The 17784-nt window shown below is 42.6% G+C and overlaps 1 protein-coding gene across 1 annotated transcript in view; it reads left to right on the top strand.

Moving 5' to 3' along the window:
* MED13L (mediator complex subunit 13L) overlaps positions 1-17784 on the top strand; it is a 92486-nt gene that overhangs the window by 34825 nt on the left and 39877 nt on the right. Inside the window, exons 4-7 of the mRNA XM_039725798.1 lie at positions 11196-11341; positions 12466-12660; positions 13045-13236; positions 16804-16966. Coding sequence (XP_039581732.1) covers positions 11196-11341; positions 12466-12660; positions 13045-13236; positions 16804-16966 — 696 coding nt within the window. The remainder of the gene's footprint in view (positions 1-11195; positions 11342-12465; positions 12661-13044; positions 13237-16803; positions 16967-17784) is intronic.

Raw genomic sequence — 17784 nt, 5'->3', positions numbered from 1 at the left:
GCATGTAGGAGCTAAATTATTTGGAGAGGATTCAGTGATTGACTTAAATGTAAAGGGATTAATTGGTCTCTAAACTAGTCAATTAAACCATACTCCAAAAGTGGAAAGATCACAAATGCGTGGCAATGAATAAATTAATGCATTTTTCATGGTTTTAGAATTTTCTACATGTTGCTTAATTTGTTTTGAATCATAAAATTTATTCCATTAATTGTGATCATGCTGCATAATGGACGCATGTGAAATAATTTTGTGCAGCCATCCTCCTAAAGGACAGCTGGCAGCAGGCTTACAGCAGAATTTCAGTGTGCATTAGGAGGTGTTTACAGCCTTTGCAGGCTCTTTTGCACACCACACAGCAAAGGAGAGCAAATTTTCTCCTAGACCATGCTGTAAAACGAGGTTCATATCCCTTAAAACTTTGTTCTGTGTAGCTCATTAAACCTTGTGCTCTTCCATAGAAGTGTGAAGGGCATTTTATGCTTGGTCCTTGGTGCTTGAGCAAGGTGTGCTGTGTGAGGAAATGTGGCGAGATTTAGGCTCTTGACTTTGTTTGTCATTTGGGGGTGAGGGCGTTTGGTTTTTTGTTTAATTTTATCAGGGTATAGTTGAGCATTTTTTCCTTCCATTTTGCAGTAGTGCTGTTGTCCTGTCACATTTAAGGGCTCAGCTGTGAGTCCTGGGAATATTAAAGCTCTCCATGAGGATTCACCTCTCTTTGTGTTCTGTAATTGAAAATACCTGAGTTGCTATTATAGATTTATAATCATGTAAAGATATCAGAAGATTTGCTTTGTGGGAAGAAATTAATTTAGAGAGGGATCAAGTCTTGCAGCACTTACAAGTCCTGTTTCCAGTTGCCACTTCTGAAGGTCCCCAGCTCCCACATTCTCAGAGCAGGGCTGCTTCCTCACTGGAGAGCTCCCAGTTCTGGTGATCTCCTGCCAGAAAAACTAAACTTTGCTCACACTGGAGAGTGGGTACAGGGATTTAATGCCTGGAGAGTCTGAATTTATTTTTAAAGGTTGTGTGAATCTGTGACATAAAACTCACAATAAAATGCTTTACTTCTCCTTTTCCCTTGGGGAGCCCACAGTAAGCAGCACAAATCAAAACTGCATTAATAGTTTTGAGATTTTGAGAACAATATTCTTATTATTATTTCTGTGTTGAACAACCTGGGTAACCACAGTTCCCCCTGTTGATGTACTTGCATTGTGAATGAAACCAATAAATTTAATTTCATGTGGAATGAACTTAATGAAAACAAGAAAGGGACGTGTGGCCCTTCTTCCTCTTCGGTTTGCTGTCTTTTTTTTTCCAGGAATCTCTTTTCTGAATGGCCTTAATCTAATATAATGCTACTTTAGATAATAGCTCAGCCTCCATGGGTGAAGGGGAGAAGGGTGCATTAACCTACATTAGCAGGCAGGAAAAACAAGGCAGTGCTGGCCGTGCAGAGCTGAGGAGGAGCCTCGGATGGGGTGGGCTTTATTTCTACAGCTCAGACTGGGCAGGAGCACCCGGGCTGTGCTCTGCCTCTGGCTGTGGTGGCAGAGCCTGTGTGCACGTCTGGAGAGCATCCCTGTGACTGAGACTGCAGGAATTTAAATTGGGAGACAGCAAATGAATTGTGGTGTCTGTTAACTTGTGAATTACTGGGCACTGTTACCATGCCAGTGCTGCTTAACTTACAAAGCAGGGAGAGAAGCCTGGCTGCTTGTGAGAAAATTAGGTCTTTAATTGTAAGAAACATGCATCTTTTCTTTTGTGGCATTTTTGTATTCATTAATTTTGAGCTTCATTTTTAGGATTTGTGTAGAACTAATTATCTTGAAAGAATTTGGAGAAAATAATTTTGAAGCTTCACACAACCCCTCCCTAATTTAAACATGTGGGGCAAGTAGAACCAAGTGTCAGTGGCTGCTTCACTTTCTTCCCCATGCTGTGAGCAGTCTGAGAATGATGTGATGTTCATGTATTATTTCCCTTTCTACCTCACACCTGCTAGTCAGTGTTCTTGTAGAGCATTGACAGCTGGTTTTCTTCCCATATTTTTAATTTTTTTAGGCCTCCCTAGCCCGGTCTGCAGAGCACTGGGCAGTTTTTCCAGCTCGGTGCTCCCAGGTGAGGGAATGTTTGTTTCTGATGAACTCAGAGCTGTTATTTGTAAGAACACCACCGTGTGTTACATAAACAAATAACGTGACCTTTCAGACTCTGCCTCCATAATAACAGAGCAGCCCTGTAAACACACAGCAATGCTTATCCATGGCACAGTGTTCATTCTGTTCATTCAGCTTCCAGGGGTTTCAGAGCAGTCACTGCTGACAAATGGCTGTTGAGATCAAAGCCATTTCAAGCCAAAACAGACTATCAGATACTATGAATTTCTAGCTTTCAGAGCTAATTGTGATAGAAATCAAGACAGGATTTAGGTAATTTATGATAATTTGTTACAGATAAATTTCTGTGGTATTCCATGTTGATGCTCTTTTTAAATGTGCAGTTTTGAATCCAGTAGAGCACAGAGCAAATGCTGGTGACAAACTCAGCTGTGGCTTTGAGTGAATCTGTGCTACAAGGACATATTAAAGTAAGGAATTGTCTGAAGCAATTACTAAGGGACCACTAATGACTTGTGGCTTTACTCCTAGAGCAACATTAATTTATTAAAATGAAGCTCCCAACATAAATGTGGTTTGATACTCCCCCATACCTGAGTGTTAAATACTCTTTTTGTTTCTCTGCTGAAGATGGTTTCATCACCGACTTCACACACAACTCCTGCAGTTCAGGTGTGAGACTGAAAACTGAGCTGACTTAATTTGGATAAAGTTAACTGCCCACTGATGGCCAGTGTGCAACACAAACCTTACTAGAAAGGACAACATTTTTACCCTTTTATGAGGGATAGAGTGAAGTCTTTTTTTAAAGCTTCAGCTCTGTTTGGGTCTGTGACCCACAGACAAATCATTTTGACTGTGCCAGTCAACCATCCAGCTGGAGCTGTGAGCCAGAGTAACTGATAGCTGTGTTATCTGAGATAAAACTGCCACAGAAAGCTTCAATTTAAGGGAACCCAGCATTTAAACTTTGCAGGGCCGAGCTGTTAAGGAAAGGTCAGTTTATGCCTTAGGCTGAAAAAAAAGGCAATAGTTGGTTGGCGAACCTCCATCAGCGCTCGTCAGGCTCGTGCTGGAGTTTGGGGTTATTAATATTCAAAAGGATTTTTTCAGTCCTGATCTCCAGAGCACAACTGCTCATGACAGTTCTGAGGCCTGGATGGTATTTAAGAAATGCTGAGACTAACAGCACAAAAAGAGGGCTTTTGGGGAGATTCCACATAGAACTAACATGTAACTTATTCATGTGCCATGAATTACTTATGGGGCACATTGAATATATGAGCTTATCTGCCTGCATTCTTGTTTGAAAGGGTATCAGATCTTTCATGGAAATCAATTTTCCAAAGGACCCATTTCAGACCCTGTGTGGAAACACAGTGCTTCAGACAGAGAGAGAGATGGCAGGAGGGTGATAACAGCAGGGATTTCAGAAGCTTTATATGCAATTTTTCCTGATGTGTTGGTATTTTGAGTATGCTAAAGCAAGAAATACTGCATCCATTCTGACAATCTTCTAAGTTAATTATAATCCATTTTGTAGTTTTCACCAGCTGGTACTATTGTTTTTAGAATACCTGGTAATGCTGGTACAGATATAAGCAAGTTCCTGATTCCTAAGGACATATATCTTAAAAAGCTCAAAATTTCCAGTGAAAAATAGGTGTTTGTTTTGGCATTAACCTGAAAATAACTTTAATAACCTCCATGTTTCTTTTTTGGTATGCATTTATATAGTATTTTAAAGTCTATATCCTGTAGTACAGTAGAAATATGGTCACAGCAACTTCAGTGTTTTCTAAATAGGGCAGGATCCAGAGTCTCATCACAATGAATTTTAATTCATAATGATTATAATAAACTTGCAGAATCACTTTTTGGTACTGACATCTTAAATAATTCAAATAGTTGCAGTTCTAAATCAGTACTGCTCTGAAGTGTGGCACAAATGTAAAAGATAATGGACTCAGTAATCCTCAGTGCCTCGAGCTACATGGTGTGGTACAATCCTGACTGCATCCATCACCATCCCTCTGCCAAGGGAGGAATGTTCACTGGGATTTCACTGCAGAAATTTTATTTCAGAGATCCACGAGATCAAATACTGAACACTGCTTCAATACCGTGTAAAAATATGCTTATTTCTATGTGTAGTTTCCAGGGCAAGCATGGGATGGCTGTTGCTGCAGAACCTGTTCCTCCCTGCAGGAGCTGTGGGGTGAAGCTCTGCTTCCCTATGGTGCTAACTCCTCAGCAGGAACACTGTCACTGTGGTGTTTACTCACGGTCAAACCTGTTCTGCATCTCCAAAAATCCCAAACCTGGAGCTCTCCCAGCCTGAGACATCAGGATAAGGCAGGGTAGGAGATGGGAGCAGTTTGTCCCGTGTTCCCATCGAAGGTTACGGACGCTGGACGTGACCTTGCCTCCAGCACAGACTTGCTGTGGGTCTTGTTCCAAGTGATCCTGCAATGGAATTACTGCTCAGAATGGGCTGGTGGGATGTGCAGCATTTCCCCTGGACTCGTGCAGGTACTGCTTTCTTACCCTGTCACACTGCAGAGTGATGGATGCATTGGAGGAATAACCCCCCGTGTCCCCCAGGCTGGCAGCTCACCCTGTGCAAACATTTATACACAGGGTACTGGAGATGGGATCAGGGAGGGAATCCTGCTAGGGAGGTGTGTGTTGGCCTTGGCAAGGGCTTTGCTGGTGACAGCCGAGGCAGTGTTGAGACAATAATTCTGTAACACAGCAAGTGTTTAGATAATGTTATCTAAATGGTCGCTGCATTGTGAAACTGTTATCTTAGTGCTTTACTTCACTACTGGAAAAACATTAAAGGCAAGTCATACATATACAGAGTTTCTGTCTCTGCATCTCATACATTTTTTAAAAAATCCAACCAAATATGTGAGACAACAAATGGACTTATAGATACCATGATTAAAGATCTGGTAGTTGTGGGAGCTGATGTTCTGTTCCCTGCTCTTCTTCTCATTTCTTTGAGTTGGGGGAGAGAAAGAGATAACAAAATCAAGAGACAAGGAGTCATTGCCAAAGCAATGTGATTTAATCTGCAGCTTGGCCTCCTGCATTTTTATTCTGTGCCACACAAAAAGTAGTGACTTTGGGCAGAGATGTGTAACCAGACATCAGTTTCCCTTGTTCATGAGCCAGCAGTGTGTTCGCCTGAAGAAAAGTTGTTTCGGGTGCTGTGATACAGTGCAGTAATTGCCCAGCTGGTTTCAGCTGGGTGTCCATTGGCCTTGGGACAAGCTCCAGCTGCTGGGCAGTGTCAGCCCTCAGCCCTGCTCTGGTTCCAGCACACAGGGAATTCTGGATGCAGTTGGGCAGGGAGTCCTTGCTTCCCAGGGATTGATGTGTGGAGTGACAGAGCCCCAAGCAGGCTCCAGCCTGGTGTTTCCAAATTTCAGTGTGGATCTGTGTCTGGGGCCACAGCAGAGAGAACCTGGCTGTGGGGGCTCCATGCTGGTGCAGAAATGGGGGCTGGGTGCTCTTGGGAGGCTGTGGTGTCCAGAAAACTCTGGAATTGTCTCATGCCTGGAATGCTTTCCTTCTGTCTTTAGTTGTGGTTTTGAAGGTGTGATTTCCCCTAAGGGTCAGAAAATGGCCTGGCCTTTTTTGTTTGCTGCTCCAGGTGCTCCTCTGCTCTCTCAGTGTGTGTGAGGAAGCTTTCCCTGGTGCCACAGTGGCCTGGCAGGGCCCTGCAGCTCCTGCTGGACCATGGTGTGTCCTGGAGGATCTGGGTGCTCTGGGAGGGCATCCCTGCCCTCGAGTGCCTGACTGGGCACTGCCACATTTAGAGCCACTCTGCACTGGGACTGAGGCTCTGCCTGCTCTCAAACCAAAGCAGGCAGCCTTTCTTCTCCTCCCTCAGTGGGAGCTTGTTCAAGATCAGAATTCTCTGGGGATATTTATTTCCAGAATATTGGAGAAGAGGTGATTTACGTACTGGACTGTTAATTTGCTGTGGTGTTGGAGTGTTATTGATGTAGGGGTGTCCAGGTGCTGCCATCTCCTGCCCAAACCCCACTGTGACCTGCTCCTGTCCTGTTGCTTTAGCAACTTTAAAGGAACGGATTTTATTTTGCTCTTACTTACTTTTCTGTTTCAAATTTGCCTTTTGGTGCACTCTTTTTTGTAGTCCTCATCAAACAAGTGATTTGACAGTTTTCCTAATGCCTGTGCCTTGCTGCTGCCTCTTTTCTGACATCAGACTTGATGAAGCTATTTTGGGGTAACTGTGATTTGAAGGCTTTCAGATCCCAGTCTTAACTTTGAGGAGAATTAAAGCAGCTGTACAATTTATTGGTCAGAAAATGCAATTAATCATACACAGTCAGTGGCTTTGTGGACAATTGCTTACAAAGTAAAGGAGAAACAAGAGGTTGTCTGCAGCCTGGAGGGCAGAGTATGGGAGCTCAAGCTCCTCTGTGGAGAAATAAGTATTTAAAAATGCTCAGCCATGAAATTTTTTAAAAATAGGATAGATATGTATAAATATAGGATTCTTAAATTTTCACTGTGTTTTTCTAAGGAACCTTTAGTGTCAGTCCTGGCATCTGGCTCCCAACTGCACTTTCCAGGTGTGTCAGGAGGTTGCAGTGTTTGGGACAAAGGAGGCTTAGACACTGTGCACTGCATGGCAGCAAGAGGTTTTCAGGGAATGGTTTCAAGTCCTTAAAATGAGAAGGATAAAATTCATACCATAAAACTATTGTTTTTAATAAACCTCTAATAAGAAAAAGAATCAGTTGTGTTCAATTAATTTTGTCATTGCATCTGCTTCCCCAAATATCAAATTAATTGTTCCTGGCAGTTTGATTTCCACATTTGTGGTACATTTTGAAATCTGTGGGGTGCAGTTTAACTTTATACAAGACATACACTAGTACATACATTCCAAACTGATAGGAATTGCAGTATCTTGGCAGTTTTTTCATGTACTGTTTGAATGCAGACCAGCACAGGTTCCATTGGGTATTTATCCAAACTTCCCCAAAAAATGGAAACAACACCTGAATCATCAGTTGTTCTCCTTTCTCTGCCAGTGTTGTGGAGTTTAAATGTAGTCAGGTTTTCATAATCCTCATCTGATTGTTTATATGTAAGTAAATGTAATGTAATGTTGTTTTATTTAAGTCATTTATAGTAACTGAGGAATTGGCATTCATGCAGTTTATGGGAAGTCCTAAATATTACACTGCCGAGGTATTCAGCTACATTTTTAGGCATCTCAAAAGTTATTTGAGGTAATTAAGGTCCCAGAGGAAGCACCTGAAAGACAGCTAATGTCAGCTGCAGGTGATTAGGTGCCAAAGTGAAGACGTGATTTTTCTGTGTTACAGAGAAAAAGTAGCTGGAATACTTAAAAGGACACAGATCTTTTGTTACAGAAGGTTATGTGACAGTGCTATTTCTTTGTATTTCTGTTAATAGAAGCCTTTTATTTAAGCAGTTGTTTTAATTTTAGCACACAAGTCTCAGTGAATGTAGTGGCAATATTGCTGAAGGTGTGTGCCAAAGTGTTCTGCTGGCTGCAGGCTCAACATTTTTCCCACCTCACCTTTCATGCAGCCAGAATTGAAAATAATATATTTTCTGTATATGTTCCATACATTCCACAGGGGGAGATGACATCCTAACCAAGGCAGCTGTCAGGCACCAGGAAAGCACAGAAACATTTCTGAAAAAGTACCTGTAAAAAAGAGTTCCTGCATAGTGTGAGCAGAGTACTGGCACAGATTTGCACTCTGTTGTGGTTTGACACTGGCTGAAATGCCAGGTACCCAGGAAAACTGTTCACTCACTGTCCTCTGCTACAGCTGGGCAGAGGAGGGGAAAAAAATGGGCTCATGAGTTATGGACTGGGAGAAAATGCTTTAAGGGCAAAACAGGCTCAAATTTAAAGGTATAAAGTAAATTTATTATTAACAGAGTCAGAGAAATCAAACTGTGCCCTTTGTTCCTGGTGTAATTTGTTAGTGTGTGCAAAGTGAATGTATAGCACAGCTGTGCAAAATTAGCAATATTTATATTATTGTACTTGTCCTGAGCTGGCAGCTCGAGTTGTTCCAACATTTGGAAGCCATTTCATGTGCCTTCCTGGTGGTTGCTGATAGTTTTATCATCTGATCAAAAAAGAGTACAGAAATGAGACTGATTAAAAATCTGCAGAGATAGTGGAGTGGCTTCTCAAAAGTCTGTCAACTTCAGTTTTTGAACTGGGTTGAAATAAAGGTAAATAAAATAAAAAAATCAGTCTGAACATGGTGTTGAATGTTTTTAGGAACCCTGGTCTGATCTGCATTTTATGTTCAGTTTTCTTGTTGGTGCAAAGACAAGTGGATCTTCTAGGAAAACTGGATATTGGTAATTTTGGAAGACTGGTGAGGACCTGAGCAATTTGTGTGCTTTGGGACTTTATGTGATGTGAGCAGGTTGAATGTGCAGTGGAGCTCCGTGGTGGATCAGGTGAAGCCTTGTGCTGGGGCTGCATGAAGGGCTGGCTGCTTGGAGCTGGGTGAGGTTTCTCCACTTGGATTTTATTCCAAGATCTGGCTCACATTTGTAGCCAGAGTGATTTCTTCGGGCTGGTATTTCAGGAATGGTGTGAGCTGTGCTGCATGCAGGAATGTCAGGGGGCTGGAGCACATGCCAGAGTGGGACAGCCGTGTGTGCTCAAATCAAATTCTTACTTGTTACTAAAGGCAACTTTCACCTGGGGGCTGCAGGAAGTTCTCAGGCCTTGATCTGGATTATTTTTGGTCTTGAAAGCTGAGCTTATGGCAGTGACTGGCACCAGAGGGAGCTTCACTTGTGTGTCTGTGCCTCTCCTCTGGCAGAGCTGGTGGGGAGTCAGGGAGGGCAGCAGGACATGGGGTCTGGCAGGAGGAACCTGCTGGGCACAGGGGCTTCTGCCAGTAGCTCCACCAGCTCTGGTCTGAGGGAAAGCACTGCTGGACTGAGTGGGCTTTGTTGTACTCTTCCTAGAGCTGGGCATGGCTTAATTTGGGCCCAGTCCTAGAAATGATCCATCTTTCACTGATGAAGTCCTTATTGCTGGGCGTGAGCAGTAACATTCATTACTGTTAATCCTTAATCTGGTTCAGGGAAGAGAAATGGGCTGATACTGTATTTGTACACCTCTTCCCCCCATAAGTAGTTGTCTGTACTCTTAGTCTGAAGCTATCTAATTCTGTCATCTCAATTACTAATTCTGCTTTTAGGTGGTTCTCAGTTGAAAGTTAGTGGCATGCAAAAGCCAAATGAATCTTTTCACTTTCAACCTCTGATTTCACGTATTCCTTATCCTCACAGTCTTTATGGGTATTTGTGAGTATTGCATAAGATTCCATATGATTTGCCAGAGCACTTTGCAAGACACTTGAGAGAGTCCCAATTTTTTCCTTTCAGTTCAGTAGCAGCCAAGCAAGACCCACAGTTAAATGCTGTAGGAAGCTTGCAGAATCCACAGTGTTTCTGTGTGTATCCTAAAGACAGGAGTAGAAAAAAACAGAGAGCAGGAGCTTTGCCCTCTGCTTTGGAAATGCTGACCTGCTGCACCTGAACTCTCTGCAGACATTATCCCTACTTGATCTTACACCAGATTTCTCGTGGGGTTTTTATTTATTAAAACCTTCTTTATATTAAAGGCGTTCATGCTGTGTAAGGAACCTAATGGGCTTTGAGTAAATGATTGGACTTTGCAGTAATTTTGTATTTCTTGTATGTGCAGAAATCCACTGTTCAGGGGGTTTTATTGCATTAATTGACTTACTTCTTTTCTGGGGCAGGATAGAAATACCTGGAGTCTGATCCATTTTGTCCCATGTCCTGTTCCCTTCCTTCCCCCCCCATGTAACTTAAGGATTCATTTACCACTTCACTGAGGATAGTGAAATTTCTTTCCTTTGTGAAAATTGAAACATAATGAAACCTTTTATTTAGTGGAATTATTGTTACAAAGTACTTCAGAATCGTGGATGGCAGCACCAGGGAAGTGTGGCTGTTGCTGGTCATTTCAGTAACCTTTTCTCCAGATTTTTCTTAGCTGAACTTTCTCTTGTGGTCTCTTTTGTGGTAGGATTTGAGGCTCACAGAAGAGTAACTTGGGCTACAGGATGAGAAGTTCCTCTGCCCAATGTGTGGAATCATTCAGAGATTTAGTGAGATCGGAGCAGCTCCCAGTTCTAACCCATCAGTGCCTTGTTTAAAACCACCTGGCAGCAGTAGCAGAGCAGTTGGTTGACTTAAAGCTGAGCTGAAATGTCTGTAATTGCCTCTGGTTTTTCTTCTTGGTGCAGGCAGTGAGAGCTGTGTGTAGAACACAGGTCCCGTTAGGGCTGGCCCTGTGCCAAAGCCAACACCCATAAAACTGTGCACAGCTCTTGAATTGGACAGAAAAATCTCTGCACACTTACTGCAGCTCTGTACATTTTTAGTTGATTAAAATGAGAATTAAAAACATGAAATGCGCTTTGTTTTCTTTTTTTCTTGTGGCTTTGTAGCAAGGAATATTTAAGCAAATACTTTGCTGTGATGTGAGTCACTCTATGGGTAAAACGAAGTGAAAACATTTTCAATAGTGTTCATTTCAAGTTAAATTTGGTCAGCAGTGGCAAATGCATTGTTCACCTTAGGTTGTTGACAGCTTTCTGTAATGTTCACGTGCTTTTGTATTTTTTAATTAAGATTCTCATTAGATGTTATGCAAACATATTTCCTTTGTTGTTCCTTTTCAGCTGAACCTCATTGCTGGGAGTGAACTTTGAAGAATTTCTAAAGACTCAATTTTATTTCTTGAATTCTGGTTAAAATCCCATTTATTTGTAATGAAACAAGTAGGAAAACACATTGATGAGACAGCTGCCAACATTGTCAGTAATTTGTGTGGTGACAGATCCCTCTGTTTGTATGATTACCGTCCAGGCAGAGAGCCTCAAACAGGACAGGAGGGTGTGTGCTTGACCTCCGAGCCCTGAATTTCCCTCCCGGAGCCCATTAACCCCATAAATGTTTCCTTTTGTCTCCTCTCTCCTGCAGCGAGCACTTGTCGTGTGCCTTCACGTTCTTCCTGCACGGGGAGAGCAACGTGTGCACGAGCGTGGAGATCGCACAGCACCAGCCCATCTACCTGATCACCGAGGAGCACATCCACATGGCCCAGTCCTCCCCCTCGCCCTTCCAAGGTACCCCGCCTCGGCCCTGGGCATGCTGCTCCAGAACTTGCTGTCTGTTCACATTGGTGGCAACCTTACACGCCAAACAAATCAATCATTTCGGTGTAAAAAGACTTAGTGTTTAAGGAAGTCAGTGCACACGTGTGGTTTTGTGACGTGGTCTCTCTGTGAATCCTATGTGGATGCAAGTACTGAGCTTATTTGGTTCAGGACTGCTTTTCATTCATACATTGGCAATTATTTACTGTTTTATTTTAAAAACAAGGGGTGAGTGTGTGTGAAAATGTAGCAGAAATAATGAAAAACTTTAAGTATCTGTGACTATTTATTTGCCAGTGTAAGAAATTAAAATTTTACAGAATTAAGTTGATGGCTTAGTAAATTCATAATGCAGTTTTCATGTGATGCTCTAAAAAAAAAGAGAGAAAAACATTAAGAATTTTGAGTCATTGCATTATGCTGTCTTTACTACAATCTGAAATTATAATTTCAAAGCAATTAAAGCAAGAAATTTTACTAAAGTTCAACACAGAGTAAAAAAAAACCACCCAGAGACACATGAAATGATCATTTATAGAGATGTTAATTTATAGAAGCTTTATTGAAAACATTTTGTGTCTACGTGTAAAGCTTTGACAGAGGCTCAGGCACTTCAGTCATACGTTTTATTTCAGTGAGCTGAATTCATGACTCAAATCAAATACAACTAAAAGCAAAATTGAGTCATAATGGAAATACCTGTTGTTAAGCAAGTAATTTTCCTTATTTGTTATGACTCTTCTTTATGTATTATCTATCCCTTTTAATGCTGAGAAGTCTCAAATGTCCCTGTCCTCTCTTCTTTCCATGAGTGCTCATCCCTGAATGCTGTTTCACTACACTGGGGTTGCTGGAATTTTATTTGTGTGGAAATTCTGAACCCAGACTGCCACGGGCTCCTGTGTTAGCTCAGTGCTCAGTAGCTTTGGATTCACACCTGCACTGGGTTTTGCAGTGGCTTTCCCTGGACCCTTCAGCCCTCAGGCAGTGGAAGAGCAGCAGAGGCAGAGCTGGAGCAGCCCTGCTGTGGGGCTGTTGCTTGTTCTCCTGCAGTGCTGCTGAGTCCTTCAGGGCTGCTGTTTGTTGTGTTGCAGTGCTGGTGAGTCCTTATGGCTTGAACGGGACCCTGACGGGCCAGTCCTACAAGATGTCAGACCCTGCCACTCGGAAGCTGATGGAGGAGTGGCAGTACTTCTACCCCATGGTGCTGAAGAAAAAGGAAGGCATGAAAGAGGAGGAAGAGCTGGGATATGACAACGATTTCCCTGTGGCAGTTGAAGTCATTGTTGGTAGGTTTCAATATTCTGCCTGAAGGATTATTTTCCTCCCCATGATTTGGAAAAAAAAGTCATCTAATTAATCAGAAAGAGCCATTATAATTTTCCTATATTCTCTTGTAGCTCTCTTGACACCAGAACATCTGAGTAGTTCTGTCGCCTCAAGCTTTTGTACTCCCTGTATCCCACATGCCATTATTCACTGGATTGAGCTACTTGTTTCAGCTCTGTACTGGTTACAGAGGGCTGGATGTGTATTAGCATGGAAATTCCTTAGCTCTTTGTATTTCAGATAATAAGTTTTGTCAAATTGACATTGAAAACAAGTGGAAGTAGCTGTGATTGCTGGATATGATCAGGTGTGTCTAAGACTTGTGGTTTTCCATCTCTCTGCAGGGGGTGTGAGGATGGTGTATCCTTCAGCCTTTGTTCTCATCTCCCAGAGTGACATCCCAGTGTCACAGAGCGCTGCCAGTGCTGCAGGCCATATAAATGTGGGACAGCAGGGGCTTGGAAGCGTGAAGGATCCTGTCAGTACCTGTGGGATGCCCCTGACTCCCCCCACCTCTCCAGAGCAGGCTGTTATGGGTAAGCAGTGGGCTGGGGAGATGGGGTCAGACTCTGGGTTTTGCTTAGCTCCTGGGGAGTGCATGTGTGAGCAGGGGCTGGGTAAAGGCAGGCACTGGAGGAGGGCTGGGGGAGGACTCTGTAGGACTGTGGTGAAGGGAAGCCAGTGCAGTGAACACCCCTTTACACAAAAGAGGGTGAATTCAGTTCAGCTCCCTTTCCTGTGGGTACATCTGTGTGCAGTGCTGCAAAGCAACACAAACCTCTCACCACTGGGCAACCTTCTGCTTGAACTTGGGAGTTTTTGAACCTGTTGGGCAGCACTTACTAAATTTCACAGAGCAACAGAAGTGTCAAAGACACAAAGGGCCTGCAAGTTTCTGTGAGACTGTGCAGCCAGATGGGGCTAAAGAATCCTTGTTATGCCTCTCTGAGGAGCTCCCATGCTTTGCCTGTATGGGATAGTTCTGTCACATCAACAGGGTCTGTCCTGGAACAACGGAGTCATTGAGGTTGGAACAGACGTCTAAGATCATCAATCCAACCTTTGGAATCTTGATGCAAAGGGAAGGAAAACATGTCTGGATTCACTTGTCCATGATTAGAGCCTATAGATGAAGACAATCAAAGTATTTAGTATTTACTGCTAATAAGTCAGAATATGAGATGCAAATTCACTTGGAATGGTGTTTTTCAAAGGAACTGAGAGTTAAAATAAGCAAAAAGCCAATTAATAACTATCTGAAGCAAGACAATCACCATTTAAATAACAATCTCTACTCTAGTATTGATGCATATTTTAATGTGCTATTGTATTTTTAAAATTTTCAGAACCCTGTTACACTTGTGCAGTATTATAAGGGGATTATATTTTTAGAATATTCATAAACTATATTTTGTATAAAAGTGTTCATATTGTCGAATCTGGCAGTAACAGCTTCTGTTTGATCTCTGCTATTGTTTGAGGGCAGTATGAATTTATATCAGAGGGGTGCCTCTCCAGCAAACAATGAAAGAATTCTTTTTTATCAAAAATCATTTTAAAAGACCTTGAAAAATGGGAGAAATGGATTGGAAAAGCATGTCATGCAGTCCAGAATCACTAATGGGACCCATAAACTGGATTAGTGTGAGGCATGGAAATAATACTTTAGTTCTGCACAATGCTATTTAAAATGTGGGTTTAGTGCCATGTCCAGTTTGGAGCATCCAGATATGTGGACAAACTGTCTGGAGTCCAAGAAAGTACAGTGAGAGTGATCCTGGATTTTGCAAACAGGATCTCCAGGAAAAGATGGACAGAACTGAGGTGGTTTAGTCTAGAGAAGTGGAATTTCAAGGAGAAAAAGAATAGGCTTTTCTCTGCAACCAGTATGTAATGCTTTTCAGCAGTGGAACCAGTCTGGGCTGCAGGGGTTGTACAGTGGCCTCTGGTGAGGGGCTGCTGTGTCCTCCACTCACTGTACCATTACCTGCCAGAGGGATCTGTGTGTTCCAGGGCTGTGCCAGGGATGTTCATGGACAAAAATTAGTGTCAGTGTGTGGAAACAAAGTGGTTTTGCCTGCTGTGCAGTTCTGTCTCCTATTATGCTGTATATTGTTGTACTGTATAGTATAAAAATATTACATAATTATAGAAAGCAATAATTAATGCATTCCAATATAACTTGAAAGCTCTGGTAGTTCCTCTTGTGCCTCCTGTCCTTCCCTTCCCATCAGACTTATCCTTGTTTTCCTCCTGCTGTTGGCACGTGATGCCTCTGTGTCCTTGTGGTGTTTGTCTATACACACATTCCTTCCCCAAAGGAGGGCACATTTGCCAGTTCTGAAGTTCTGACCTGTTTGTTTTTTGATCATCTGTCAAGTTCCCACTTGTTGGAGAACATTTGAAAGCCAGTGAAGTACATGGTTAGTGGCACAAGCCTCAATATAGCCAGGGGTTTCCATGTTTGACTATACAAAAAGATAATCAGGGAAGATCTAACTGGAGAAAGAAATACATAATGTGAAGAATTAAAGAAGATGCAGGGTTAGGCAGCTTGTGCACCATTTCAGAAGCTGTGTTTCACAAATCACCTGGTGGCAAGCAGCAGGATTCCCTGTTAGCTGCGGTGATGTGCAGCACCGAGTCCCTTCAGCACTTCACACTTGAGGCTGCTTGGATTGCGTCAGCAGGAGCACGAAGTGTTCTGTACCCTGGTGTGACCTTGTGAAAATGCAGCAGATCCCTCCTTGCTGTTCCAGCCCCGAGCAGGGACTCCTGCCCGGGCCAGCGGACCCAAAGCTCCCTCTGCTGCTGCAGCTCGGCCTTGCCAAGATGGATGTGCTGGAGTTCAGTTCAGCTAAACAGAAACACATTGCAGGGCAGAAAAAGAAGCATCTGCTTGTACAATAGGTGGTAAAAGCTGCTGCATCACAGGAAGGAATGGAGTGGAGAGAGTTTGCAGGCTCTCAAACATGTTGAAGTAATATCTTCATTTGTTATCTCTTTGATAACCATACAGAAAATACATACTGTGAATATCATATACTGTGTTGTTGGAAGTTTCTGTAGTAGTGCAGATCTCAACTGGAAAATCTCACCAAAGCCAGTTTTGATTTTAGTATTTCAATTCAAGCATATTGTGAAGAAATGGCACGGAATCCAAGAGTGGTTTGGGTTGGAAAGGACCTCAGCCTCAATCCACTCCCTGCCATGGGCAGGGACACTTTCCACTATGCCAGGTTGTTCCAAGCCCTGTCCAGCCTGGCCTTGGACACTGCCAGGGACGCAGGGGCAGCCCCAGCTTCTCTGTGCCAGGGTCTGCCCACCCTCACAGGGAACAATTCCTTCCCAATCTATCCCTGCCCTCTGGCAGTGGGAGCCATTCCCTGTGTCCTGTCCCTTGTCCCCAGTCCCTCTCCAGCTCTCCTGGAGCCCCTTTAGGCCCTGGAAGGGGCTCCGAGCTCTCCCTGGAGCCTTGTCTTCCCCAGACTGAGCACCCCCAGCTCTCCCAGCCTGTGTCTGTAGGAAAGCATCCGTGATCCATTAATTTCCTCAGCGAGGTTTAATTTTGAGTATAAAGAACTGATCCTGCTTTGAAATAGTCTACATAAATTATTAGTTTTCTTAATAGATGCTTTTAGGACCATCCATATTACAATAAATTTTGTTTTTAAAGCAACTCACCAAAGACTGTATAAATTCAAGTTTAAGATATAGGATAATAATTAAAAAGCTCTATCTTCACTATTTCCTACTGATTCAGTCCAGGGCTGTAGGGGCTATCTAAAGTACCTTCATTTATTAGAGAGTGTATTTTTTATAGATACATATATATAAATATATATAATATACAGAGTGTATCACATCACATGAGGTGCAGTGCTTGCACAGCTCTATTGCCCATATCTGTGGTAAAGCCAGTGCCATCTTTGTTACCTCAAAGGGAGTGTTGCTTTAAATGTGTTCTGTAAGGATGCTCTGAGCATTCCCCAGTGAATGTGAACACTGGTGTAGTCAGCAGCCTGCTAAGAAACTTCCAGGAAAAAATAGCAAGTGACAATATGAAGGACAGTTCTGACATTAATGGTTTATTTCTCTTGCAGGAGAAAGTGGCTGCTCTCAGAGCAGCATCAGCCATCCAGCTGTGCAGGAGGGGACAGTCACTGTCCACAGTCCAAAGAAATCCAGCAAGATTACTCCCAAATTTCACAACCGCATTGTTCACCGTGTGTGGAAGGAATGCATCCTCAACAGGGCACAGTCCAAGTATGGCAGCAGTCCTCATGCTTTGCTTATTTTAATACATATTATACAAATAAAATGGTCATAGTTTGCATTAATATTATTCTTTACAGGGCTCCTTTGCCACCAATCAGAGCTAATGATGCCAAACACCATTATCAAAGAAAATGTTGTATTATTAAAGAAAATGTGTCCCTCTGTTCAGCTGAGAGCTCCTGACACTTTCCCATTGAATTTGCAGTTGTGTACCCTAATTGTGACAGTCCTTGAGGCCATAGGTTGTGCCTTCAGCCAAGTGTTCTCAGATTTAGAGATGGCATCTTCCATCCTGTTGCAGTTACTACACTGAAAGCTGGGTGACTGCAGAGCACATTGTATATATTTGATATTTAGGGCTTTAAGGGGGAGTATTTGTGAAGCCTTACATGAGTTAGATTAAAATTTCAATTGACAAGAGTGTATAAATTGATGTTAGTATCATAGACTTTAGTGCTGGAGATGTAAAGCGTATAATGGCATGGTGAGCCCTGAAATATTTATTTTTTCTATATCCATGCAATTTCCTCATTTGGTATGTCAGACTAATTTCCAGCAACAGCTTAAATGGCTTTCCCCTTGTTTCTTGTGCTCGGACTCCAGACAGAGTTATCTGACACAGTGCTGAGACCTTCCTCCTACATAAATCAAACTGTAAATTTAAGGACTAGTGCAGGGATCTGCTGATAATTTCAAAGGCCAGGTAGAAGGGAGTAATTTATCTGAGGGGAACATATATGAATTATGTACATTTTAAAAATGTTGTTCTTCAAAAGGTGGTGATTACTAAAATAATTTTCTCTTCT

This window comes from Passer montanus, unplaced genomic scaffold (assembly GCF_014805655.1).
Source record: "Passer montanus isolate IOZ18808 unplaced genomic scaffold, ASM1480565v1 scaffold57, whole genome shotgun sequence".
In the NCBI taxonomy this organism is placed as follows: Eukaryota; Metazoa; Chordata; class Aves; order Passeriformes; family Passeridae; genus Passer; species Passer montanus.
The sequence above is the reverse complement of the archived record's forward strand: the minus strand, read 5'-3'. Positions and strand labels throughout refer to the sequence as shown.